Source organism: Pseudopodoces humilis, chromosome 19 (assembly GCF_049639895.1).
Source record: "Pseudopodoces humilis isolate 2021_Gansu_Grassland_sample_001 chromosome 19, ASM4963989v1, whole genome shotgun sequence".
Lineage (NCBI taxonomy): Eukaryota > Metazoa > Chordata > Aves > Passeriformes > Paridae > Pseudopodoces > Pseudopodoces humilis.
Window position 1 is genome coordinate 10,082,420 of NC_142218.1, and position 27,449 is coordinate 10,109,868.

General features: G+C 46.0%; 2 protein-coding genes across 2 annotated transcripts; both read left to right on the top strand.

Moving 5' to 3' along the window:
* Positions 1-426: 426 nt before the first annotated feature.
* Positions 427-22,271, top strand: CABLES2 (Cdk5 and Abl enzyme substrate 2). Its single transcript, XM_088064656.1, has 10 exons — positions 427-1,055; positions 12,575-12,646; positions 12,839-12,931; positions 13,669-13,746; positions 15,173-15,281; positions 15,829-15,994; positions 16,699-16,802; positions 17,199-17,305; positions 18,602-18,806; positions 19,225-22,271. The coding sequence occupies exons 1-10, from the start codon at positions 427-429 to the stop codon at positions 19,363-19,365; spliced, it is 1,704 nt and encodes a 567-aa protein (XP_087920782.1). The 3' UTR covers positions 19,366-22,271.
* Positions 22,272-23,067: 796 nt separating this feature from the next.
* Positions 23,068-26,594, top strand: RPS21 (ribosomal protein S21). Its single transcript, XM_005524816.3, is given in 7 exon segments — positions 23,068-23,108; positions 23,741-23,828; positions 24,431-24,494; positions 25,525-25,596; positions 26,301-26,337; positions 26,340-26,356; positions 26,537-26,594. Coding segments are annotated over 6 exon segments (279 nt in total). The 5' UTR covers positions 23,068-23,108; positions 23,741-23,778; the 3' UTR covers positions 26,576-26,594.
* Positions 26,595-27,449: the final 855 nt, after the last annotated feature.

The window sequence follows — 27,449 nt, forward strand, 5'->3', positions numbered from 1 at the left end:
GCCGGCCGGGGCTCGGCTCCGGAGCCGCTGGGATGGAACGAGAGCATCAATCACCTTCATCCGCTTTTAGAGAGCGCTTTGACCTGCTCAAACGCCTGCTATGCGTTTAGCAGATGTGTCCTCCTGCCTCCAGGAAGGTCAGGACCTCTTGGGAACTAGCGGCCACCAGTGTTACTGATGGTTTGGGTGGGGAGCTGAGGGGAGGAGAAGTTTTTTTAAAGTAACACAAAGGGACGAGGTGAGTGGTCGTGCGGGGACACTGTGGGCTGGTGGCTGCGGCAGGGAAGTCGCCCCGGTGGAAAGGGGAGGTGCCGGGGGTGCCGGGGCCGCCCGCTCCCCGCGGGGCTCCCGCCGCTTCCCCCGCCGGCGGCGCCAGCACCCGGCACGGCCCCGCGGCCCGGGGGCGGGGCCTCGCGCTGGCAGCCAATGGGCGGGGGGCCACCGCCGGGCTCATTTGCATTCGGGCGCGACGCAGCCAATGGGCGCGCGAGCCGCCGGCCGCGCTGCGCTCCAGCCGCCCCGCCCGGGCGGCCGCGGCCCTTGCGGAGAATGGCCCCGGCCTCGGCGTGCGGCTCCCCGCCTCCCCGCCCGCCCCGCGACCGCCCGCCGCCGCGCAGGGGGGGCCACTCCCGGCGGAGGCAGGCCGCCCTCTTCTTCCTCAACAACATCTCCCTGGACGGGCGGCCGCCCTGCCCGCCCGCCGAGAAGCCGCCGCTGCCCGCCGGCCCGGGCGACGGGGAAGAGGCGGCGGGGGGGGCGGCCGGGGGCCCCCCGCGCCTGCTGCCCCCGCCGCCCGTATGCCAGCCGCCGCCCGCCCTGCTGCTGCCCGGCGTGCCCGCGCTCGCAGCCGCCGGAGCCAAGGGGGATGCGGACCCCGCCCGCGGGAGCATCTTCCTGCCGCAGCTGCTGCTGGGCGGCCCGCTGTGCCCGCCGCCCCCGGCGCCGCCCGCCCTGCCGGGGATGCTGGCGGCCCCCAAGCCGGGCGCCCCGGGGCTGCTGAGCCCCACGCAGAGCGCGGCGGGCGGCGGCTTCGCGCTGGAGGCGCAGCGGCAGAGGTGAGTGAGGGGACGGGGCTCTCCGGGCCAGCCCACAGCCCCCGCCCCCGCCGCGCTGACCCCGCGGGGCGTGGGAAGCGCCGGGACCCCCGCGGGCCTGGGAAGAGCCGGACTTTCCCAGGGCCCTCGGCCGGCCGGCGGCTCCGGGAGGGGGGAGCGGGGCATGGGAAACGGGCGCCCCCGGGGAGAGCGGCCGTGGGAGGCGGCGCCGGCCCCGCGGTGGCCCCGGGAGGGAGCACCTGCCCCGGGGCCCGGCCGGAGGTGCGCGGGGATCCGGCCGGAGAGCGCTGCCCGGCCCGCACCGCCTCGGCAGCGCCGCTCGGGCCCGGAGACGCGGAGGATGCCCCGGCCGGCGCAGCGGCGGGTGAGGGGAATCTGCGGAGGGGATCTCTCGCTGAGGCTCTCTTTGCAGGTCTGCGGTACCCTGAACCCTGCCTTCTGCTTTTCCCCAGCCCGGTTTCTGCATTTCTCTGTTTCCAGATGAAGCTGACAGGGTCACTGCTAGGCAGGACGCTTCCTCCGTGCACTCCGGCCACACTGCTGGTGTCGTGCCTTCTCCTGCTCTGTGCTGCTTGTCGCTGCAACTTGTATTAATGAATGCTTGTGCACAGGGAACTTGGAGTCAGCCTCGGGGGAGGATGCTCTGGCCTTCAGAGCAGTATTACCATTGCATTTCCAAGGGACTTCTGTCAGGCTGAAAGTGCTGGTTTTCTAATCGACTGGAAGGAAGGCTCTTGCTCAGATCATGGGGATTTGAGCTCTGAAAGAACTCTTTTCAGGCCGTTTCTTGCATAAACAGTTCTGTAAAGTGAGCTGGCCCTCTGAGCCTGCAGATAGGCAGCTGTATCAAAGGCTTTAAGTCTCTGTGGTCTTTACAGCGGCTTCGAGAGCTTTGTTAGTGAGCTGAAATAGAGATGTTGTCAGTGTTTGAAAGCTGGGCAGTTTGCTAATGCAGTTGATGGGTATCCCCTTTCAGTGTGCATCCCACAGTGGAGAACCCTCAGCTTGGGGGTTCAGGTGAATTTGAAGAGAAGTAGCTGTTTGTCCATAATGTGGGGGGGTCCTCATGTGTTGTCCCTCCTGGGGTGTTTTCCTCTTGAACCCTTATTTACCACTCATTGCTTTTCTTGTCATGGACAAAACCTTTCCCTCCTTGTTTGTTGGAAAAATGAAGCTGTGGCTACCAGCTGGGTGCCCTGCATTGTGCACTTGTGTGCCGCTTGTTGAGCAGGAAAGCCTGGAGTGAGGGTGCTGCTGTGGAACAGTTCCTACCCAGCACTCCTGGTCCACAAAAGCCAGCACAGGAGGTGCTGTGTGATTTAATTTCATTGCTTTAATATTGTAGGCGAAGCTCTTGAGGGCAAGTTTTGCATTAAGAGTTTCAAAGCACATTTCCCTTTGTGGATATGGCTTTCGTTGTGCCTGTGTGTACGGAGTTCTGGAGAGATGATCCTTCCCCTTTCCCATGCCAAGTCAACAGGACACTAAGAAAATATTCCTAGGATCCTCTCATTTTATGTCCTTCCTGCCTCTTTCCTTGGCATCAGGTTTGAGTTGTTCCACCACAGTAATTCGAATCAATCTGGCTGAAAAGAATGATGAATCAGAAATAAAAGGTAGAGCGAAATACAAGAGGCAGTCAAGGGAATCAAAAGGCTTCTGTCTGAGTAATGACAAAATAAACCATGATTTTTTTGCTTGGAAGATTTGGCTGGAACGGTATATTGTATTGATCAGTTTGCATGCTACTTTTGAGGGTGATTTGGAGTGAGAGTTCATCTGGTTTTCATCTTGAAAGAAAAAGCATCCACTGAAACCATCAGACAGAAGATCCACATCTTTACATGGACACACACATCTTCTGACAAAAGGACAGTTTTGTGCTGCCTGTGGAGATGTGTTAGATCCAGTGTACCACATCCCAGTCACATTGGCCATGGGTGAAATGGACCATCCCTCTGTAACAACAGTTTCACTGTCAACTTCCAGGGTGAGGGATTTGTCACTTTATTTTTCACTGGACAGTTTCATGCTTTGGTCTGTGGCAGAGTATTTCTTCATCCCCCTTGAGCAGAGGCATCTCTTCTTGTTGTAAATACACAAGGAATGATTCGGGGAATCACTGGAGGAATGTCCTGCAGGACAGTGGTGCTTTTACTCCTTCCCCTTCTGTGTTGGGTGAGCTATTTGCAATCTGAGATTCCAAAGTCAGCAATTACAAAATGGATCTTATTGGGAGATGGGAATCTGAGAATTGTTTTGCCATACAGCAGTGTTTCTATTCTAGATAATTAACTGCCTGCACCATGCAGAGGTACAGGCGAGTGAAGTTGGCGGAGAGAAGGGGGAAGCGGAATCTGCACTGCCATTCTGGGCTTTTCATCCTTGGAGCCCACTTTAGGCAGCTGTTCTCTTCAGAGTCCTTTTTAAGTCACTGACAAGAGCTGCTTTGAATTTTCCTCAGATGCGTGAGGATCACTGGCTGCAGGCTCCCTCTCTCTGTGTTCAGTGACCAGTCTTGTGCCATGTCTGGGGATTTCATCGTGCTGGGACTTGCCCCAATCATGGAGGTCTCTATCTACTATCATATCTCTATCTCTACGTACTGACAGTATCATTGGGCAGAGTTTTATTACAAAACTTGATCTTGTTTGACTTGATTGAGAGGTTGCAAGAAGCTGATGACACCGGCCAGCATGGCTCAGGGCAGGGTGTGACGGCACCTCTGCTCGAGCTGGGGGTGGGTTAGTTATTGGTAACAGGCAGGATCTGCACTGCAGCCCAGGGAACAAGAGATCTGCTCACCTGATGTAACCTGGAGTTCCCTGGAGTTCCTCCTTTATTGTCAGGTCTTTTAGGATAGAAACTTAGCAGAGGAGACACCGTTCAAATCTGGTTGCTCAGTTTCATTGTGCTACTGGCTGAGCATTGTAAACTTAATGACTTTAACCTTCCACTTTCATTTTCCTAAGGAGTCTTCTGTTTACAGGATCTTAAATTACAATGCTGTGTTATGCCAGCTTGCCTGATGTGCTTGCCATCCCTCTTCCCTTCTCCTTTTCCATCTTGCTCTTTTGTTCTTTTAAAGAACGAGCCTCACAGAAAGCAGTGGAGGGAGGCAGCAAACAAGGAACAAATCGGCATTCACAGATTTTTAATGAATTTCTGCAGCTGGGTCTGAAACTGACAGAGCTTTTTGGGAAAACACAGATAGCAGAGAGCCTTGGAAATAGCCAGGTTATGAAAGCATTAAAAATGGAAACAACAGCCCTGAATGTCAATGCTTGTTGTGCTTCTGAGGTTTTGTTACAGTGTAATGTAAAAGCAGCTGGTTTTGCCATAATTTGCTGCATTTTGCTGCGCCTAAGAATAAACACAGAGACGAAATTATTTGTGACTGATGCTTTAATGTCCTTGGAGTTCAGTGGTCAGGGAGCTGAACTGAGTGTTCGTGATAGCTCAGTCATTTCTGATTTATCAGCAAATTTAGGTCATTTTGAAAGTGGGAGTTTAAACAGTAGTTGATAACAGCAACACTTTGGACCTACTCTGTTTTTGAGTGTTAATTGGATGCCAAATTGCTGACATAGGTGTGATCAGATTAGTTCTGTGGGTGGAAGAGCAGAAATGCTTCGTCAGGATTTTGTACTTATGGTAGTTAATGTGTTGTTTTGTCCTACTGTCAGCTTAGCTTGTGGTCACTTCAAGAAATATAAATATTTTTATAAAAACTCCCCTGCTAATAAACAGATATTGTTGAAATGGATGAAATAAAAAGTCTTACTTTAAATTTTGAACCTAATTTGGAATAAGCTGGGCACATGGTGCTTTTCAGGAAGCAGCAAGCTCTGTCAAAGATGGCAAGCTTTGACCTTTCAGAGGTGAACAGTAGACTGGAATGTGCTGCTCGAGGCTGAAAATGAGCATATTCTAAACCTGAACTTCATTTAAAAGTCAGCTGAAACGTTAAGGCCACAGTCTCCTCCCCAGGCTGCTTCACCACATTTCTCTCATATTCTTGACTGCAGGTGTATTACACGTGTCCAAGATTAATTTTTTTATAGCTGCCTGTAGACATTCCCAGCCAGGTATATTACAGAAGTAAGCTGTATGGCTAGCAGGAAACTTGGAGATCAGAACATCTAAGTCCTTGTATCCTGTGCACTCCTGTGAAAGGGTCTGGGTCAGGCAATCCGAGACACTTCCAACACCAAGGTTATTTGACCTCTTCAATTTAGATAGTCTGGAGGCTTTAAAGTACCTTTGCTCTCCAGGCAGGAGTAGTCTGTGCACAATTAACTGTATTTGCAGCTGATTTTACCTGTGGATGGATTCTGCAGCTTTTCAGAGTGATACAGGAGGCCTGGCAGCAGGTTTTGGGATGCTGCAGGTTTGGGGATTCCAGCTCAAAGCTCTTCTCTGCTGGAAGTGTTGAGGGTAGTCAGAATGATGTTGTCTTGCTTCAAGTCAAGGACTCAACAGCCAAGAATGAAAACGCTACTGAATTAAATATAAAAACCAGAATAACTTAATTTTGGGAATCCCATTTAGACCTCCAGTGAGCAAGTCCTGTAGGAGTGTTACAGTATAGTATATTAAATGTAATTATTTAGTTATATATAGTATATTAAATATATAGTATATTAAATACTGTGTTCTGTTTTCCATCTGTCAGCCAGTTAAAGCTGTGATGCTGTCAGCCTGAGCAAGCTTGAAGATATTTTCGAGCCTTCTTTTGAAGGTTGTTCTGAAGGTGTCTGGCTCTGTAGTTGGAGTTTTAAAAATGCACAATGAAATTTGGGCTCTTTAATGAGCACAAGGTATTGTTGATAGAGGAGGTGACTGCAGATGGAGGGTGCTCAGCTAAAGCCACTCAGTCAACCCAGTTCTTCAGACAGAGCTCCAAACTCCTGGCCTTTGGTTTACAGCTGTTGAGTATTTAACCTGCTGTAATTGGAATTCACCTGGAATTACTGTAGCCTACTGTAATAGGAATTTACCTATTCCCTGAGAAGGAAGAACCTTCAGCTGGCCCTCTGTTTCACAAGACACAGCAAGCCCTTAAAGCTTGCTGTCAGCTGCCCCTGCTGCTGAGGCTGTGATCCCGGGAGCTCCTCTCCAGGGAATGCTCCTCTTGTGCCAGCTCTTGCTCAGGTGGTGGTACCCAAGCTGCCTCAGAGTTGGGTAGCTGGTTCACTTTGGAATCCCCACAGCATGGACTGAACTGCTGCTGGTCAGGGCTGCTTGCTCAACAGCGAGGACAGATTTGCACTTGCCCTGTTGTGGTTGCTGCAGTTTAAGCATAAAATTTTGCCCTAGTAAAGCTACACCCTTTTGGCTGTGCGTTGAAGGGGATGGCTGATGCAATGGGGAAAACCAGGTGCCCATAAAAACACTGTGGGACCTCTCTAAACTTGCTTTGATTTGGTTTCCTCCAGTCACCAGTTTTAATTTTCTCCTTCCCAGTTAGGATATTCTCTTTTTTTTTTTCCTTCTTCCTTTATTTTGCAGCTTGGCAGTTTATTGTGCTGAAGGCTTTTATTTAGCAAGGCACATGATGAAATGACAGCATCATCTCTCAGTGAAGTGCATGAATATTTCTAGCGTAATGCCCACGGTGTCATCAAGGACACACTTTGCATTTCATGTGCCTGTTTTGGTCAGCAGCTCGGGGCTGAGTAAGCAGAGCACAAAGCACAGGGGGCAGCCAGGTTGGTGAGCTGTGAACACCTCCAGAAACTGGGAGAAATTTGGAGAAATGTTGGTAGTGTTCTGGCCGGCACATCTAGTCTGCTTTGTGAGAAGCAGCAGGGATTTTAGGAGTGAGCTTCAGGAGAGGGCCATGGGCACAGCAAACCCTACATCTGGCTTGGTGGTTCTGTTGCAACAGCTGGGCTTTCACAATACTTACTGGAAGGCATTATTTTCTCTTTGCATTGTCTAAACACTCTGAGCACCAAAAGAACGTGATTTATGAAACTCAATGAATATAAAGCTCATTCTCTATTAGGTTTTAATCATATGTGGTTGTGAATCAGCAATGAAGTAGCAGCTGCTGTGAAGATTATCTAATTTCTTTCCTTGTTAGTATTTAAAACTCTCCAGGCTTAGTGAGCTTCCCACTTACTCGGCCTCCACCTTCATTCAAATTATACTTCATTTCTGTTCATTCTCATCTGTTCCACAGGCTATGTGACACATTCTTCCCTTGCATGTGGCTTTGCTGGTGTTGGAGAGTGCAGGATTTTCTCCTGGCTGGAAAGCCCCTGGTGCCCTTTGAGTTTTACAAACAAACCTTGAGTAGGAACACAAAGGTGAAAGAATTAGGCCTCCTCCTTCATCCTGGGCTCTCACAGAGGGACCTGTTCTGTAGCCTAAAAGTACTTCTCATGCTCATGTGGCTGATTGCAGTTTACCCCTTAAAATGAGGATTACTGGATGAATAAGTTAAACTAGCCCTGCTGTGAGACTTGTATTTATTTTCTGGCATGTTGGTACTTAAATGTCAGAAAAGAGCTCCTGGGATGGTGGCCTGCAATCCAAATGCACATTTGTGGTGCCATAAAACAGCGAGTAGCTGACTTTGTGAAGAAGCAGCACTGAGCTGTACACTTACTGTTGGTTGATGCCAAGTGTCTTTCTTCTCTGCCACTGCCTCTCAAGGAACATCTGAGCTGAAATCATCCACCCATGGAAATGGCCTGCTTGGTGCTGGGCACTTCATGGTACAGATCCTTTGTGAAGTCATTTGTTTTACCAAAGACGTGGTTTTGGTGTGATTCAGTGTAAATGCAGTCTTGGGCTTCTTTTGGCTTTAATTACTGAGAACTTGTTGCTATCAGCGAGCTGTACTCAATCTGCTTTTGAGCAGGAAACTCATTAGTGTGAGCGCCGAGGGTGGTGAGGCACAGGGCACTGATAGCGGAACAGGGATGCTCCCGCTCAGGATGCACTGAAATCAGTGAATGTCTCCTGGGCTGCAGAAGAAATGGCAGCTGCTAAAAAGCAGGCTTAAATACAAGGAGTAGCTTTCTTAATCTCCTAATGCCTGTATTTTGCCTAGTGAAGCTCAAGAACAGTTCATATCTGTTTGTTGTCTTCCCCATAAGGAATAAAAACAATACAGCTTAATCTTTAAAATAGGTCTTGGAAAAACAAAGCTGACAGGTATATCTTCCTGTTGTAAACAGGATTTAGGATCTGGATTTCTTGTGCAAATTACCTTTGACAGTTGTTTCTAAGCTAGTGCTTCCAAAAACCAGTAAATGATTTTTTTGTCCTTGTTATATTAATAACTCAGCCTCTTGACAGATGGGATCATACTGAGACCTGTGAAGGACATTACAAAGGGACATCATATTAAAATAAAACTCAAGTGAGAAACAGGAAACCAAATTCTATTAGGCCCTAATTTTACACAGTAATTAAAAATCCTTGACCTCCCCCATTCCACTCATCTGTTAGCAGTATGGATGGCTAAAGAGCAACAGAGGATATCGGCCCTGCTGCTAATTTTAGCCCAGTGCCCGGGGTGCGTGCATGGGAAGGGCCACGGATGCAGCTCCACTGGAAACAAATCCACACTGCTGGGCCCCTTGGAGGAGGGCTTGGGCCATGTCCAGCTTTGGCAGTGGCTTTGAACACTCCTGTTGCAGGGCTTGGTGATCCTGGAGGTGATGAGAGCAAGAGATCACAGCATGAGATGAACTCGGGGTGCTGTGTTGGTGGAAGCATTTCAATGTTGGTTGAACTCTGGATGTGTGGTGGGCTCAGAGTGCAGCCCTGTGCCTGAGAGAGAGGGGGATTAATCAGGATGGGGGAGAAGCACTGTGAGATTTTAGAAACTTCCAGTTTTACCCTTCAGGAAGCCAGCTCGTTTGTTCACCTGCTGTGGCAGAAATGCAGGAACTAGAAGGGCAAAATGGAGGGAAGCTTCAAAGTGCACACAGGCTTAAGAAAAACCATCAGCCACTGTCAGGCCCAGTATTTGGGTAAGGCCCAACTTTAAGGGGTTAAAATGAGATTTGTGGGGGCTGTTTGTTGCAGCATCTGTGAGTGCAGACTGGGGTCATGGGTGCCCAAAGGAGTGCCTTAGAGGAGTGTGAGTGGCCCAGGAGCAGGAGTGAAAGAGGCTTGTCTGTTCCTGAAGTCACATCTGACAGCATCCCGTGCATTCAGTACCTGCTGAAGAACGGTCAACTCACACACTTGCAACTGCAGGAACATCCCAAAGCTTTACCTGTGTCCTCCTGAGTGTCTGCAGGTAGCCCAATGCAGGTGGGAAGAGGGAGAAAACTCTTGGCAGTCCATCAGAAAGGTCAGTGTTCTCTAATCTGGAGCAGCGACTTAACAAGCTTTCTCCTTTCCATTCGGAAGACAGGCCATGCAGGGATTACCACTGCTATACATAGATTGCTCTTAGCTGTGTCCTGTCCTGCTGGGAGCACTGTAAGAGCTGTGTCAACCTCAGGGCTGGGGATCCCACTGCTGCTTATCCAGTGTGCAGTGTCTGCAGAGAGATCCAATGGAAGCACTCAAACACTGGGTTTCCTCAATGGGAGATCCATCAAAAGAATAAATGTGTGGGCTGGCTGGTGCTTCCCAGGGCAGGAGTCAAAATGTAGCTCTGAAGATAATTTGTTGGGTTTTTTTCTGGACACAAGGGGTTTGTGTGGGCTTTTTGTAAGTGTGTGTTTAGCTGGTTTGGAGATTTGGCAGCGGTGTTGGATTGTGTCAGCCCGTGTGTGCACATGGAGATAACGAGCCACGGCGTAATCCAAAATTCCTCTACTTGATAGCCCCTTATCTCGGGGCATGTGCTCTGTGTGTTTTCGCTCTTGATGGCTCCCCTTGAGGTGCTGGCTCTGTAAACACAGTTGCTGTTTTTAATGGTCTGGGAGTGTCCTGCTTTGGCCTTTATTGGCACCTGAAATAAAAGTCTGGGAAGTGCCCAAAAATGAGCTTGTGGTCAGGGACGTATAAGCACCCAAACCCTCTATAACTTGTCAGAGCAATGGCTGGTGCTGGCAGACAGGCATGTTTGAACTTTCTGTTGGAATTACAGCCTGCTCCATGGAACCCATGACCATTTTAATATTGGGTATTTCAGTTTCTATTTGCCAGGTCACACATGGGTAAGGATGCATAATGTAACTCAGCATATGTAGAGATGTTGGTATTAGCATTTGGGTTGCTTTCAGCCACAAACACACTGTATAAACCACTTAAAATCCTTCAAATTCCATGGACCATAGCAAGAAGTGTTATCCTAGGTGAAGCTGCTTGGCACAGGATATGTGACTTGACATTTTTTTGTCATCAAAGTTAGCAGTCACTGGAGTGACCCTGTGCAGCCTATTGTGCAAGTGTGAGTTGCTGCATGAGAAGAGCACTCAAACTAAAGCAAATATATGTGTGTGTGCATTTATATAAGTGCAGACTACTCAAAAAATGTCAGATTTTGCTGTGTTCTCCAAGTACTGCATTAGTGACTCTCTCAGAACATGTTGAGGGTGCTGGCTTGCTGTGAAGTGTTGGCTTAGGCCTACAGACTGTTTCAGGTGCTCTGGATTAGTGAGAATTCTTCACTTACACCCCGTTTTGAGATTGGAGGGAGAGTGTCTGCCTCAGCGTCAGGGATTCCTCCAAGGTGACAGCTTCGCTGAGGGCAGAAATTATTTACAAGTGTAGCTAAAAATGAAGTTTCCTGTTGGCAGAGTGGGGATGAGTCATTGTGGTTCTGAGTCAAGGGGTGGGATCTTCCCTTCACTGAGCAGGGCTTTACTTCCAGATCTGCTTTCAGTTCAGGTGTTTGTCACTCTTGTCCCTGTTACTGAGAAAACAAGGGGGAATTCAGAAGGTGTAATGCCCTGGATGAGTCTCCACTGTGGAGTTAGCAGTGAGGATCTAGCCATGGCTCTCCCAATCCATCCTGTTACTCACATCAAGCATCCTTTTACAGAACTATGTGCTTTTGTTGTACCAGTGCCCACTGGCATTAGCTGTGTTTTTCCTCTGCTTGCCATACACAGCGTCTTTCTGTCTCCATCCAGCCAGGTCTCCCTGGGAGGGGAGGAAGACTGTGGATGTTACCAACTGCATTAGAGCCAGGAGGTTTGCAGTGACTTCCTCATTTCATGAAGGGTTTTTTATTGAATTTTAGATGCCAGATTAGACTGGAGAACCATGTAAATGTTAAAGTGTTAAACATACCTATGCCATTCTTGCTGAAAAGCAGCAGACCAGTAATAATTTTAAAACTGAAGTGCTGGTGGAGGGTGTTGAAGCTGTGCCAGGAATGTTCTCCAGTTGCACCTTGTGGATTTGTAGGAGGCAGTCTCTAGCAATACTGAAGGTGTTAGTCCTGTGGGAGGGTTTGCCTCCCTTGTGTCTGCAGAAAGGGGCACTAATTTTTCATCCTCCTACCTGTTTGAGTTCTGAGCTTTACTTCCTTTTAAGAGTGCCTGAACAGTGCAGCTGAGAGTCTGCTCTGCTGCAGCTCGAGGTTTGATTTTTATTTTTTTTTGCTAGAAGCTGATCTTGTCAAACCAGAGTCCTGCAGCTTTTGTCCATGTGCTGCTTCTACGTTGACTTCCATGGCAGCACTGCCCACTAGTTGAGTTCCTGTGTCACTTGGGAAGAAAACCTTGGACTGGAACACACATGGCTTGTGCTAAAAGTGTAGCACAATGCATGCTTAAACAAAGGCAGAAAATGTGGACTCTGATAGTTGTAGTGTCAGCATTTTGCTGATGGAGTGCATTGTTCCTATGGAAATTGCAGTCAGAGTTGCACAATTAATTTGTCAATCTCTACCATCAAAGAAAGACTTGACTTGGACAATAGTAATGTATCTTATTTTGGCAAAGTCTATTTTCTTTTGCTTGAATGTAATATCCTATTACTGTTACACTAACTCGCATGAGCCCTACTGTTATTCTTGCATCTTCCATTCTGGGACTTCACATGGGCACCAAATACTTTTTGCTTCCTCTAATAACCCTCTCTATTGTTTCTCAGAGAGATCTGTCAGTTTTATTGAGCTGCAGTCACAGACTCTCAGTCTGCTGACTCCTGCAGCTGGAGACAGCTGTTCTGAATGGAGAATGCACACAGATCTTTGGTCATCATACAGTATCTGAACTTAAATTGATATAAAATTATTTATTCCCCTGTCTTGATGCGGGCATCTTTTTGTGACATTTTTGTCAGATTTTAAATGAATATTTGGAAGCTGTTTTAGCTGTTTAGCTTATAGGTAGGTGTTCTTCTGTGTGGCAGATAATGAATGGTCTTGTTGATGAAGTTGGTATAAAAATGTATTTCAAGGGTCCTAGAGGGGGAGACAAGTTCTTGGCCTTTTAAGAAATTTTAAACTCTTAACTAAGCACTCTTGCAACAAAACAAAAATCCAGAAAACCTGCCATGCATCCTAAGAGCTCATAGATCTGTTGCAGTTCATAAACTCGGAGGCCATGGACTAATACTGTTCACTCTTCGTGGTGTTGTACATTTTGCAGAAGGCGTTTTATCTCCCAGCGCTGCTCTCTAGACTTTTTAGAAGACATAGTGGAATATGCCAGTGTACGAAGGTACTTTTTTTCAAAAGCAGCATTAACCTCAACTCGTTGCATGCAGTCCTCTCCTCCCTCCACCCTCTTCCACGCCAATATCTGAGGTCCTGCATGCTGTTGCTGCCATCTGATCATACAACTGGCATGAATTTTTCCCAGAACATTTAACAGATTTGGCTTTTTTGTTTGTTTTTCTTTTTATCATTGCAGAACCAAGCATATATCTGGGTCTCCAAGACACAAAAGTTTGAAGAAGATGCACTTCATCAAGAACATGAGGCAGTATGACACCAAGAACAGCAGGTAACGTGTGGAGATCGAGGTTCCCTCTGTACTTGTGTGCAATAAGAAACAGCCCCCAGTTCCACACAGTAAGACATTTAGTATCAGTGAGAATTAGAGGGTAACAAGGCCTGGGACCTAGTTAGTTTTATCCAGTCTTCTATCAAAAGGGGTAGGTGCTCATATCTGCTACATTTGCAGCAACTGATGATTCTGCCATCCTACTCTGAGGAGGTTAAATCATTCTCTCTTTTCTTCTCTCACATTTCTTATTTCTCACCCTTTCAGGCACACAGAGAGGTCTGAGTTGAGGAGGATTTAAGGAGGATGACTTTGTTTAGCCAAATTCTTGGTTCATGGTTGCTGAGCAGAAGAGAAAGGGAGGCTGCATTCATGTTTATTATTAATAGAAGTGTGAGGTTTCATCTAAATGTAGAATATTATCTACATCTTTTCACAGGGTTTATGTAAAAATTACATAAATACAGATATATGTTAAAGGACTAGGATCTCCTTTGAGGAGCTCCCAAGGTGATGGCAGGTCCTGAACACTGGGATTTGACAGAGAGCCCCAAAGACCTGCAGGGTGAGCATGAAACCTCTGCTCTTCTGCTGCTTTCTGAAAACATTAAATCCACAGCAGTATCTATGACTTGCAGAGCAAGATAAGAAGAGCCTTTTGTTAACATCCCATAAAAAGCTGCTTTGTAACTTCTGGATCTTATTTCATATCCTGATCTTTCCCCATCTGCTTACAGGATTGTGTTAATCTGTGCTAAACGAACACTGTGCGTGGCGTTTTCTATCCTACCTTACGGGGAGGGGTTACGGATCAGGTGAGTCTCTTCAACTGCTTTGTGAAATGTCTGCTCTGTTGTTTCAAAAGATCTTCTGAAATGAGTGTGGTTGATGTGGGTCTCCTGTTCTGAAGCAAGTGAACCTATTTAACCATTCAAGGACAAGAGCTTGCTGTCAGAGCAGTAAAACCAGACACTACCAGTGTCAAAGTGTTTATTGAAACTCCAAGAGAAAAATAGTGGAAAAGGCAGACTTTTCATCCAGTGTTTATTCACATTTTTTAAAGCACTCCAGCCCTGTGAAATCTCTGAAATCAACTTTGAACAATTAATGTGATTGGCTGCTGTGTAGGTCAGAAATCAACTGTCTTTAGTGCCACAAACAATGGTGTCAGCAAAAAAGTGCAGGGAGTTTCAGGGAAGGGTTCTGCTGCCTTCAGTGGAGATCCTCAAGGTTTTATAGTGAATTTACACCTAAATAAGGTGAAGATGCTCTTCTGTTTCTCAGCTTTAAGCCTTGAATGTCACTATTTGCAGCCTAAGAAAAGCAGAAACAATTTGGACTGATTCACACTGCTTTTAGTGTTTGTTTTATTGTTTTTTGTTTACAACTGTGGGTATGATCATTTATGAGAAACAAAACCCACAAACTGGATTTCCCTGCATCTTTCTTCAGTCCCTTGTGAAGTTTAAGTCCATTCTGTGAAGGTCTGTTATCTACAAATATACCATAGAAAACACTAATTCTGTTCTGGCAAAACAATTGTGTTGTCACTTCTGTCCTGTCCGTAACTTATGGACAAAGGAAACGGATGCTTAGTGGTGGGAATTGTATTGTATGCAAATACATGCCATAAAAATAGTTGATGGGAAAAAATTCTCCCACATAATAGAAAGGCAGCAAGGTCACTGGAGCTATTTCAGAGCACTTTTGAGCACTGTGCTGTTCTGGTTGCAAGCTGGCAAGGTAGTTCTTCACTTGAAAACTGCTTTTTTGTATTGGAATATTGGTGACAAAGCCATGTGCTGCTGTCACTGACACAGAGATCTGCAGCTTCATTCTTAACTTGAGCTTGTGTGCACAGGGGTTGCAAAATTGCACTTGAAAGGCAGGTTTCTAATCTTGGAAAACAAGTAATGTAAATCATGTTTTCTGTTAGGTGTTTGAGCATTAGAGGGTTGAGAACGGTGTGGTCTTGTGCAGAAAGATCATATTAAAACCAGCTTGTTTCCAATAGGTAGATTGGTAGATTAGTGTTAAGCTGAAATGAAATCTGGTTCTTTGGTTAATGAACATCTCCACATTTTGAAAAAAGCAGTAAAAGCTGATGCGGTCGTGGAGGTGGCATTGAGGGGTTGGCTTGTTTCCACACAGGAGAACTCTGACCTGGTGGTGTTGGTTGGTGTTTACCATGGGAAGCTGGGCTTGCATTTTGTGATAGTTCTCTTTCTTACCTGCATTTAGTGATCTGAAAATGGAAGGACAGAAACAGCGACATCCTTCTGGGGGAGTTTCAGTTTCTACTGAGATGGTGCTTGGACTGGAAGGAGTAGAGCTGGGTGCTGATGGCAAGGTAAGGACATTTCTTTTTTCACCCTGGGACCAATTTATGCTATGACAAATCAATTTATGCAGTGCTTTGCTATCCATTCTGTGAGAGCTGTGGCTTTTCAGAGCAGTGGAAGTTTAAGACCCATAGTTTGAAATTATGGCTTGTGATAATGCTTCTTCTGAAGCATTTTGAGGAGGCTGCTGAAGCTTGTGATCACTTCTGCCTCTGTTTCTGGAGAGCTGAGTTGACTTTGCTATCTGAGGTGACATGTGAGTGAAGTTTTGATAGAAATATGGATGAAATTCATACTGCTTTAGTTAAATTTATATGCCAGAATTTTACCCGTGATTCTCGCCTTTTCTTTCATCACACCAAATCTTCAACATCATTTTAAAGTTGTGGAAACAAGGCACACCTCATCCAAATTTCCCTTCCTCCTGTCTCACGGTTCCAAGGTCCTCACTCCAAATCCCCAGACTCTAGGGGACTCTGGAAAATCCTAGATGTCTGTAAATAAGCTTTTCATTAAATTTCCCCCAATAACCACTGACACTTTCTTTTCTTTCAGGTTGTGTCCTATGCAAAATTCTTGTACCCGACCAATGCTCTAGTTGTTCGCAAAGCTGACGCCTACGGTGCTGTTCCCCCGTGTCGAGCCAGTGCTCCCCGGAGTCTTCCTGGATCAAGATACAAACCTGTGACAGCAAAAACGATACCAGCAGGGACAGACATTGGTAAGGACAGGAGCCAGCTCTGTCATCACTCATGCACACAGCAGAAAAGGCAGAGATTTGTTGAGACAACTGCAGATGGTCAGTGTGTTACTGGGATGGAAGTGCTGCAGCTCGTTAGTGCAGTGCAAATGATGAGCTTTTAGGACTGAGGCTTTCACAAACTCCTTACTTTCTCCATCTATCTAGCCTAGTTCTGCTTATGCCATTCAAGAGGCAGAAAACTTTTCCTTGGGAATGTAAAGTTTTGTATTACCAAGAAACGCCTGGTGTACGTGGACCCAGGTGTTTCTCCTTGCCTTCTAGCACAGGAACAATGCATAAGCCAGAGTTTGTGCCAAGAATCGCTTCTCTTGTGTAAAAGAGCAAACATGACAACTCTGCTGTCTGTTAGACTACAGGCAAAAGACTTCAGTCTTGTTTTCTGGGTATATTTGTAGGTGCAAACTCAATTTGCACTAAATCTAAAATGGTGTGTGAGGCATGGTGTGTGTGTGGTGGAGAAAGAGTTTGTGTGGTTTATTTAATCATTCCAGTTTGTGACTGGTGCATTATGAAATGCAAACATGTGCCTGTAGCTGCAATTCGCCTGTACTGTGAGATCTGCCAACACTTAACATTTGCTATTTGAAATTTTTTTTAAGGAGGAAACAGGGAATTTAAAGCTCTTTATGTGGTGATTGAATGTGCTTTCCTCTTTCCCTCAGGAAGCGAAGCTGGAGAAGCTGCAGAGTATGATCCAGATCTTCTGGATGATCCTCAGTGGCCCTGTGGAAAACATAAACGTGTTCTCATCTTTGCCTCTTACATGGTGAGTGACTGGTATACCTGAACAGAGGAGAGACTCCCTGACAGATCCTCCTAGAAAGAGGTTTTTGAAGAAAAAAAATTCCTCTAGGAAAAAAAAAAGTGGTTTTCCTAATAATTGATCAGGAAAAATACAAACAGTTGAGTTTGTGCAGTGAGCTTGTCAAGGGCCAACCTGACACATGTCTTCATGTTATCATTTACTTCTTGTAACCATTTCTTTTACTGGTTTTTTAAAGACTTTGTCTATAGCTGGGATTCAGCTTTGGGACATTTCAGAAAGGTTAAATTGTGAATAATAAAATTTAAGTTTGCTTTTGCATTAGTGTTCTTGGAAGAGTTGTTTGGCTGTCAGTCCTGTTTACAAGACAAATGATAAATTTTGCTTCTTGCATTTCAGACTACAGTCATAGAGTATGTGAAACCCTCAGACCTTAAAAAGGATATGAATGAAACCTTTAGAGAGAAGTTTCCTCATATCAAGTTGACACTGAGCAAAATTAGGAGGTAAGAAACAAGCCTTGAATAACAAGAACATCGTCCACACTGTCTGAGGCTGCACTTGTATGGAGCAAATACTAAATCTATTAATAGCATATATGATTAAACAGTAATCTCCTGTTGTCAGTTGAGCTGACTGTAGGATGACAGCCCTGTACTGGAATGTTTAGGATGCTGAGAAAGGGTAACAGTTGGTTTTCAAAGTTCCACCTCAAGGGTTTTGTTTCACCAACCGTGGTGTACTAACACTAGGAGCCAATTAACAGTGGAGTAGCATTAGCTTTGAAACAAACACTTGTAACCTGATTGCTTGTCTGCATTGCAATCCCACTCCAACTGGATTGGCTTTCTGGGCCCTCTGGCTATTTTTGCCTTTCAATTACCAGACTCACTGATGACCACAGACTCTAACAAGACTGTAGGATAAAGAGTGTTAGATCCGGGAAGACTTGGTAAAGAAAAGATTTTTGTGGAGGCCAAACAGAATTTCTCATCCTTGAGTAAATGCATCTGGTCGCTCCTCACCAAGACGCACTGTTGCACCTTCAGAGAGCTGTAATCTTGCTGGTGTTACAGGGTGTTAATGCAGTCAGGGCCTGTTGAAATAGCCAGCTTAAACACAATTCTGCTGCGTCACCAGGGCAAGGTGTAGCTCAGCTCCAGGGGAAGGTTTGCTTGGGCAGTCTGAGTCCTGCATGCTCCTCTTTGCAGCATTTCAGAGCAGTGTGCTCATGCAGGGATCATGCAGGCACAGTGTGGATGGTTCCTCTCAGGGCTGCCATCCACACTCCAAGCCTGCCTAAATGCTGAGGTGAAGGGCTGGCTATGTGGGAAGTGTGGAAAGCAAGGCTGCCTTCACCTCACACATGGCTCTTACACGATGTGTGTACTAGACTGGTCTCTACGCAGCAGCTGCTGACATCTGCAGGGTTCTGATGTGGTTTTCTGTAGGTCACAGTGGTTCACTCTTATGATATGAATCACAAACCAGTTTGGGAGCCCAGAAGGAATCCTACAGCAGTAGCCTGTGTGTCAGTGAGGCAGCTAAGCTCTGGTGTTTATGGGCAGATGGGGAATTGTTCTATTACAGTGGATGTTGTCAGCCAGGTGAAATCAGTTTGTGCATCAGCACCAGTTTGCTGCCAACTGGGCTTTTCCACTCTAGGATAATACTTGTGATGGTTTTCCAAATAGGGGTCTTGCCCATATGCTCCTCTGAGTTGCTGTGCTGCAGTATTTATACAGCATTTAATAAAATCTGTCATGTCGGGTTGGGGGGGTTGTCTTTTCTCCTATTCCCAGTTTAAAGAGAGAGATGAGAAACCTGAGTGAGGAATGCAGTCTGGAGCCGGTGACTGTCTCCATGGCTTATGTTTACTTTGAGAAGCTTGTCCTCCAAGGCAAACTCAACAAACAGAACCGCAAACTGTGTGCTGGTGCTTGTGTTCTGCTCGCAGCCAAGATCAGCAGTGACCTCAGGAAACATGAAGTTAAACACCTAATAGATGTAAGTGCTATGAGCCTTGTTGCAGCTATTGTCAGAACCTCCTCCCTAGCTCTTAGGAAAAGATTAAATGCAAGGTTTTCAGTGGCATGTGCTTGCATGGAAGACCAGCTTTTCCAGACAGTTTTGTCTCATTAGGGCTCTTCCTTGCTTTATTATTTTAATTCATTAAAACTATCTGCCTGGTGCAGGCTAGTGTCTTACTGATGCTACAGTAAAGTTATTTTTGCACTTGCATATGTTTGCCAGAGAAGCAGTCACTGTTGTGTGGGTGTCACAGCTGAGCTGATAAGCTGGTTTTGATTCTGAAGATACAGCTCAGGCTGTGCATCACTGACTTAATCTAACAATGCTTTGAAATCACCTGGATTAACTAATCCCTTCTCCCCTCCTTTGTTTGGTTTTGTTACCACTGTCGTAGAAACTAGAAGAGAGATTCAGATTCAACAGAAGGGATCTCATCGGTTTCGAATTCACTGTCCTCGTAGCTTTGGAACTGGCTCTGTATCTCCCTGAGAACCAAGTTTTACCTCATTACAGACGGCTCACACAACAGTCTTAACCAAAGCTCCGTCCCAGGCGGCATGCAGCCGTGCTGGGAGCCCATCCCAGGATGCTGCTGGTGGAGGTGCCACTGGCTCCAGCTCGTTGGGAAGGCTGCAGGGTGTTGGGAACTGTCAAGGTCTGTGGACACAGATGCCAGATCTGGGGGATGGTACGAGAAGAGTTACTGAACTTTTATTTTCTTTTGGACATTTAAAGCACAAATATTCACCAGTCAGCTGTCATGGCTGCTTATTAATCTTTATTTATCTTCCTGGTTTTATGAAAACTGTTCTTCCCTATGAAGAATACTATGGTATTGGTTCTTTTTCTTTTGTTTTGTTTTAAGCCTTTATTGTATTCCTTGAAACTGAAGGAACATCACTTCCATTCCAGTGCACCATAAAGTTCAGATGTTTCTAAGAACCTTCTCACATTTTTACATTAATGAAATGCATACTTTATTTTTTTAAAGATGTGCCTAAATCTGGCTGGTCTGGTACCAGTGCTTTTTAAGTTAGTTCTGTTATTTAGTGGGGAATCCTGAATTTGTATAGCCATTTATTCTTTACCTGCATTGGCCTTGCAAACAAGGAAAACAATTCCAGTATATCTGCACTAATAATACACAGGGCATCTATTCTATGATCTGTAAGTAGCGAGACTGAAATTACTCCATTTCAATTTATTTACTATAAATACCTTAAAAATATACATTTCACTTTAGAAGGAAAAGTGGTTTGAAAACCTGTCATGAAGTACCACACATTGAGTGAGGTAGCTGGGAAGTGATTGCCGTCCTAATTCACTTGAGTGGAAGATGAGCACTTGACTAAGAGCAGTTTGCTGTCAAATGTATCATTTAGAGGCTTTATTTGTTTCACTGTTCAGTAGCCTGAAATAAGCACCTTTTTTAGGATGACTGTATTATAGATGGTCTTATCTGAGCAAATATGAAGCCAGTGGAGTTACTGCTGCCAGCCGAAGCCAATGAAACAAAGCATGCTCGGTATTTAAAATGCTACTTTTTTTACTCTCTGTTCTTCCAAGCGTTGCATCACTGTGATGGTCCTCATAAAACTGGCATTTCTTGCACATCTGAGCAGCCACTACTGGCTGGTGCCCAGCAGCTCTCTAGTGCATACACAGAGCTCAAATAACTTCTCTGCCCCTTGGCTATTCCTTCCTTTATTTTTACAGTATCCAGGTTGGGAATGAATTCTTGATTATACCTGGAACCTTCTGTGGTATTGGCTCTTGGGTTTATTTTCTGAAGCAATATTATGATACAAGTTTGCAAGGAACAAAACTGATACTTGGTTATTATAACTGAGAAAGTAATTTAAGTTTGACTCATAAACTACCAGACCTCATGCTGAGGTCAGGGACTTGCTATCCAATATGTAAAGTAATGTAAATTCCTGTTCCTTGTATTAAATATTGGTCGTAGCCAAAACCAAAGCTGAACCTTTGCTCTTCAGCTGTGTTTTGTCTGAAGCTAATTTGGCTTCATTAGAATTGCAGCAAACTTTACTGGAGCCACTTCCTCTCTGAGTGGGGCTCAAAGTGTATTTTTCATATATAATAATTACAGTGACTATCAAACCTTTTGTAACTGTGTTCAGCTGTATGTAGCTTCAAATTATTTGTGGAAAATTTAATATGCTCGTGATTTCTCTAACACAGAAGGACTTTCCAGTGTCCAGAAGTGAGATGGTAGCTAATAGCTTAGACAATAAGCTTGCCAGTTATCTTCCAAAAGGTTTAAAAAATTGTGTACTAGTTAAACTTTCTACTGAATATAACTGTCCTTGCATGCAGAAATAGTGATGTACTAAACATCTAGTGTGTAATGAGCCTCCAAATTAGCAAACAGTGGTGCAGACATCTGAGGTGGTCCACCACTTCCCAAGGCATTGTGGAGGGGACAGAGGTACAACAGAGCAAAGAAATTTCTCACAGAACAGCTTGATCAGTATGAATGAAATCTGAATGTGTCTTTCTCTGGGAACTCCTTTATTTAGTGTATAAAGAGTTTTCTGTAACAAAATTAACTTTCCCACCATCTAAGGGAACAAAACACACTTTGGTTTGCAACACTTTGCAGTCTCTATTCAGTGGAAGTTTGTCTAGTTCAAGTGGCCATTTGGGCTGTAATTACACTCCCAGAATCTGTGGGTTTACGTCATAAAACCGGCAAGCTTTTATTTTCTTCCAGGAGAACAAATTGGGATAAAGGAGCATTAAATTACAGAAAGCTGGATGTTGTCTAATAGTTACTCTAGAACTTGGCTTGGGCACACGCTGGAGTTGGGGAGCACGGGCCAAGGATGATGCAGGGCAGCGAGGGCCGTGCCAGCCTCGTCTGGCAGAGCTTGGGCTCGGGGTGATGCTGCCCAGAGCCTGGGGTTTGTGCACGGGGTGCCTCGTGTGTCTGTGCAGGAACAGCCCTTCTGCAGGGATCCACCCCCACCTCCGTGTGCTTTGCCCGCTGCTTTTCCCGTTTCCAGAGCGCAGCTCGCAGTCCTGTGTGGGAATCTCTCTCTTTTCACCTAAAAGCTGCCACCATGTGGCAAAGGACTATCAGTACCTTGTCTGTTCACAAACTCAGCTCGGGACCCAAAGCCTGACCCAGACCTGCTGGTTTACGTTTGCACAGCCAAACTCCTCTTGCTCTGAAGAGAAACAGGTTTACACCGAGGAGGGGTCTGGTGCTTTGTGAAGGTGCTGCTGGGGTGGTTCAGCACGGAGAACTCTCTTGAGAAGAGCCTGTACACTTTCCTGTAAACAAAAACCCTTCTAGTTTTGTCATATTCCATTATTTAAAAGTCTGAGTTGTAGCCTGTTTTGGGTTTTGTTTGTTTGGTTGGTTGTTTTTATTCTTCTGTGAAATTAAGATGCTGTGAAATAAAACCTGTTTTAGTACGCGGTTTGTAACCGAGTGTCTCATTTTGGAATAACAGAATGGATGGTGTTGGAAGGGCGCTCTGGAGATTATCCTGTCTGACCCTGCTGCTAAGGCAGGTCACCTGGAGCAGGTGACACAGGAAGGTGTCCGGCTGGGTTTGAAATGTCTCCACAGATGGAGACTCCTCCATGTCCCTGGGCAGCTGTTCCAGTGCTCTGCCACCTTTAATGGAAAATTATTCCTCAAGTTCAGGTGGGGTTTTTGTGGTTTAGTTTATGGCCATCTCCCCTTATCCAGTTGCTGGGCACCACTAAAAAAGAGTCTGGCAACATTTTTTGCCACCCCTTAGAGATACTTGTATGGATTGAGGAGATCTCTCAGGTCTTCTCCAGAATAAACAGGCCCACTCCTCCAGTCTCTCCTCCTGAGATGCTCCAGCCCCCTCATCACGGCCGGGGCCTCCCCCGGCCCCCTCCAGCAGCTCGGAATGGTCTTTGGGGTGTCTGCGAGGGTTCCGGGCTGCTCTGCTCATGGAACCACACAGGCGTTCAGGATGGAAGGGACCTCCGGAGATCCTCCAGTCCAGCCCGCCTGCAGCAGGTGCCACGGGGCGGCCCAGGTACGTTTGGCATGTCACCTGAGAGGCCCGCTCAGATGTGCACCCCCTAAGGAGGGGAGGGACGCTCCCTCAGCCGCACGCCAGGCCCGGCCCGGCCCGGCGGGGAGCGCTGCGGGGCGGCCGCCGCCTTGGTCCGGCCCGTGACGTCACGAGGTGGCGCAGGAAGCGCTCGCGGGGCTGTGACGTAATTCCGTGTCCGCTCCTGCCCCTTCCTTTCCGCCCGGCCGCGCGCGAGGTGGGAGCCATGGCGGCGGGGCCGGGAGCGGTGGGAGCGGGGCCGGGAGCGGTGGGAGCCATGGCGGCGGGGCCGGGAGCGGTGGGAGCCGTGGGAGCGGGGCCGGGAGCGGTGGGAGCCATGGCGGCGGGGCCGGGAGCGGTGGGAGCGGGGCCGGGAGCGGTGGGAGCCATGGCGCCGGGGCCGGGAGCGGTGGGAGCCGTGGGAGCGGGGCCGGTGGGAGCCATGGCGGGGCCAGTGGCGGGGGCGATGGCGGCCGGGCCCCAGGAGCGATGCTGAGGCCGGGGACGGTTCGGCTGCAGGGCGCAGCCCGCGGGTCCGGCCGGCCTCCGGCATCCCCTCACGGCGCGGGCAGCTCTGGTCGCTGTGGCCGACAAGACCCGATGGAAGGGCTGCAGCTGTGTCAGGGACGGTGAGGGTGGATATTGGGAAAAGGTTTTTTCCCCCCGAGGGTGCTGGCACTGCCCAGGCTCCCCGGGGAACGGGCACGGCCCGGAGGCTGCCAGAGCTCCGGGAGCGTTTGGACAGGGATGCTCAGGGTGGGGTTGTTGGGTGCCCGCGCAGGGCCAGCACTGAGACTCGGTGATCCTTGTGGGACCCTTCCAACTCGTCATATTCCGTGGTTCTTTCAGGTGTTTCTGCTTAGTGCCTCTGCAGGGACCAGGAGGAGATGCAGAACGACGCCGGGGAGTTCGTGGACCTTTATGTCCCTCGGAAATGGTGAGCAGGGACCAAGGAGCCAGGGCTGGAGTGGCTCCTGAGGCCTGTGCAAAGGGGTGAACTTTGTAGCATCAAATATCTGGGGTGGGGGAAGGCACTTTTCTGTCAGTTTAAAAAGTCATTAAGTATAAGCCACTTGTATGAATTTTATTAGATTAAATGAAATATGTTTTACAACCTGTGATTCCTGAGCATTTCCAACCTGTCTTTGACAGCTGTAGTGGCTCTCGGCAAAAGAGGCATAGAAACTAATTTTATCAATTACCTTGATGACTGTATTTTTGCATTTTAGAATAGAAAATAACGTTCTGTGTGTTTTGAAGTCCTGTGCTGCCCTGTACACTGTATGAAGGTGAACTGGGCACATAGAAACCAAAGTGAAAGGATAACTGGCTAATTAGTGTGATGCTACTGAGTGAAAATTTCCTTTGAATTTACTTAAAACTGCACTTTAATCTTCTAAGTAATGAAAGCTTAAACTGGTACTGTCTAAATTTCTTGTGCAGTTTTAATTTGCCTGTAGAATTGGATCTAGTAGCTTTTTTTTGTAATTGTCACTGCCTATTTCCTTTTGTTTAAATCTATCCTGTTTTATTCCTTAGCTCTGCTAGCAACCGAATCATTGGTGCTAAGGATCATGCTTCCATTCAGATAAACATTTCTGAGGTAAGTTTATTAACAGAATACATGAAGAGAGAGCTAAACCTTTAAACTTTAGATAAAGGTTACAGAATTAAACAGCTTGTGATGTATCTTCAGTAATTCAGTAAAGAATGTCACAACAGACCATGACTCCTGCAGGTTCCCAGTTAATACATGTGGGTTCTGATAAATTTAAGCTCCTTATAGCACGGTTTGGGTCTTTTTTCCCAATTGTTTATTCAATTCAGCTTTTAGGAATTTTGTGGACACAATATTCCTGTAGTTTATGAGCTACAGAGCTTGGTTTGGTTCTTGAATGGGAGACCACATTCCCATATCTCTTAAAAAATATGAGTTATCTCACAAAGAAAAACAAAACCCAGCTTTAAAAAACCACCCTGATTCCGATTTCCTGTAGTTGTTAAGGCAAATACTTTTCTTGTCACCCTGTTTCATTCCTTCAGTGATTCCTATTCCTTGTTTTCAAAGGATCAGCAATTAACAGAACATGGAAATGAACCCATCTGGTATTACAGGATTCACTGCACTGTTTAATTTCATGTTTTATATTGTTTAGCCTTTTTCCTGTTAAAATATCTCAGCAGCTTGAGAAAGCGAGACCATTTTATGTCTCAGCTTGGACATTTTCCTGCCCACATAACAAGTCTGTCCCCTTTCCTCTTCAGTTCAATTTTCCATGATACGACCTTAGTTAAAAGAAACAATAAAAAGAGAAATGGTGGGAAAATCTAGTTTACACAGAGCTTTTCCCTTTGTTCAGAGCTCAAATACTTTTTTCTTTTAGCTACCATGTCCTGTCAGTCTATGTGATCCACTAAATTTTATGGCTGCACTATGTAGCTACAAATTTGCTGTGCAGAGATCATCGTAGTTGACTTTCTAACTCCAGTATTTACCTTGAGGTGTTTTGGTTCATTTTCTCAACACAGCAAATATTTTTATGCAGTTTTAACTTTGGGTGCTTGGCAAGTGCAATGTGAGAGTGTAAAATTTGTAAGGATCTGTGTGTGCAGCAGCTGTGCTGTGATTGCAGGTGGACAAGGTGACAGGCAGAGTGAATGGCCAGTTCAAGACTTACGCCATCTGCGGCCCCATCCGGAGAATGGTGAGTGCCTTCCTGACCTGCAGAACTACTGTGCTGCTTCTTCTGGTCATTAGTAATTAATTAGATGTGGATTTGGCCCTGAAAACACTAGGAAGAGTGTTTTGGGGATAATGAAGGTAGAGTGAAGATGTGAACAAATTCACAGAATCACAGACAGGTTTGGTTTGGAGGGACCTTAAAGATCATTCCACCCCTTCCATGGGCAGGGACACCTTCTACTGTCCCAGGCTGCTTCAAACCCTGTCCATCCTAGCCTTGAATACTTCCAGGGATGGGGCAGCCACAGCTTCAATGGACAACGTGTGCCAGGGCCTTGGATTAACTTGGAATAATCAATTTCTTCTGGAGATGTTTCTTGGTTTTTTTTTAAGTTAAGGACACAAGTGATTTTCTTTCTTTTAAGAATGTGTACTAAGGTACTAATCCTGGCTTTTATCTGTTGTTTATAATTACTGGAAATGATACTACCTTGACTTAAAAATGGTGTGAGGAGTTTATCACAAGTCCATTTATCCATAAATACACGTTGCTCATGCAAATGCATATTTTTATGCAGTCAAATAAATTTCTTACCCTTAAGGATGACAAAAAATTAACAGTTTATTTGGAAAACACTAATCTGCACTAACTGCTGCAGCTGCCTCTCTTCCAGATGTGTCAGCAATTATTTGGACACTTGAGAATATTCTTTTCTCTTTTTACAGGGTGAATCAGATGACTCCATTTTGCGTCTGGCGAAAAATGATGGAATTGTTTCCAAGTACGTATGTTTATCTTATCCTCTAACTCTTGCAGGGGGAACTTGCATTCCCAAATCCAGCTTTAAGGATGACAATCTGTACGTTGTATTTATAGGATGATTACACAGTTGGTCAAAGATATTTACTTCAGCTGTTGAGGCAAACTCATTTGTAAGAATGTTTGTTTCGTTTTCTTCTAGGAACTTTTAACTGAAGAAACTCCAGTGTGGAACATGTGAAATAAACAGTTCAAAACTATATTATGCTGTGTCTTTTGTTGAAGTCATAAACACAAGTAGGTTTATTCTAGTTAGTCTTAAAAGACTTGGAAATGTGTCTTGAAAATACACAGATTCTGATTGTGAATTCTTAAAATCAGCTTGTAAAACAATGCCAGAGTTGGAAGTCAAGGATTTCCACTTTATTCTTGGCTTCACTGTCATTGTTCTTTTCCAGATTTAATAAGTTTTGCATCTGTAATGGAATACTTGCAATGTAGCAATCTAACTGAGCTGGATGCTTTTTCACTGGAAAAACTAAGGGGGTTCTACTTGTTAGGATACAAGAATGGGTCTGTCCTTTTTCCAGCTGCTGCTTTTGTGTTGGTGGATTTTGTTGGCACACAGCAGGTTTATTTGTCACTTTGCAATTATAATTTAAATAATTAATGTCATATATGGGATTGGGTTTAAAATAAAGTAATAGGGTATGACTCATACGGAAAATTCCCCCTGCATTTTACCAGTTCCATAATACCCACAACTACACAGGGACTGTCCTGGTGCTGTGTCCTGATCTGCACCTTCTCAGGCATTACTCAGAGATTATCCAGATTACACATCCCTGCTTGTGGTCATCCCTGGGTTAACATTTGCAGTTGTCCATTCTCAAATCTCTGCACAGGCCCTCCCAGAGCTCTTCCAAGTGACAGAGGCTGTTTGGTGATGCTTTCCTGTTTATGCTGCAAACTGTCACCATTGAGAGGGGCTTAGCATGTGCTTTATTTCTGATTTGTTTGCAAGTTACTGGGGGTGCCTGTCTGTGTGGGAAACAAGGCTCAGGCCCCTCTCAGGACAGCCTGGAACAAGGATGATGTTGCCTCTGGACTGAGGA

What these genes read in the sequence shown, in the direction of transcription:
- CABLES2 (XM_088064656.1), top strand. Translation starts at nt 427, where the DNA reads ATGGGCGGGGGGCCACCGCCGGGCTCATTTGCATTCGGGCGCGACGCA. An exon ending in TATGACACCAAGAACAGCAG is followed by an intron (nt 12,932 to 13,668) that starts GTAACGTGTGGA and finishes ATCTGCTTACAG; the next exon opens with GATTGTGTTAATCTGTGCTA. An exon ending in TCATCTTTGCCTCTTACATG is followed by an intron (nt 16,803 to 17,198) that starts GTGAGTGACTGG and finishes CTTGCATTTCAG; the next exon opens with ACTACAGTCATAGAGTATGT.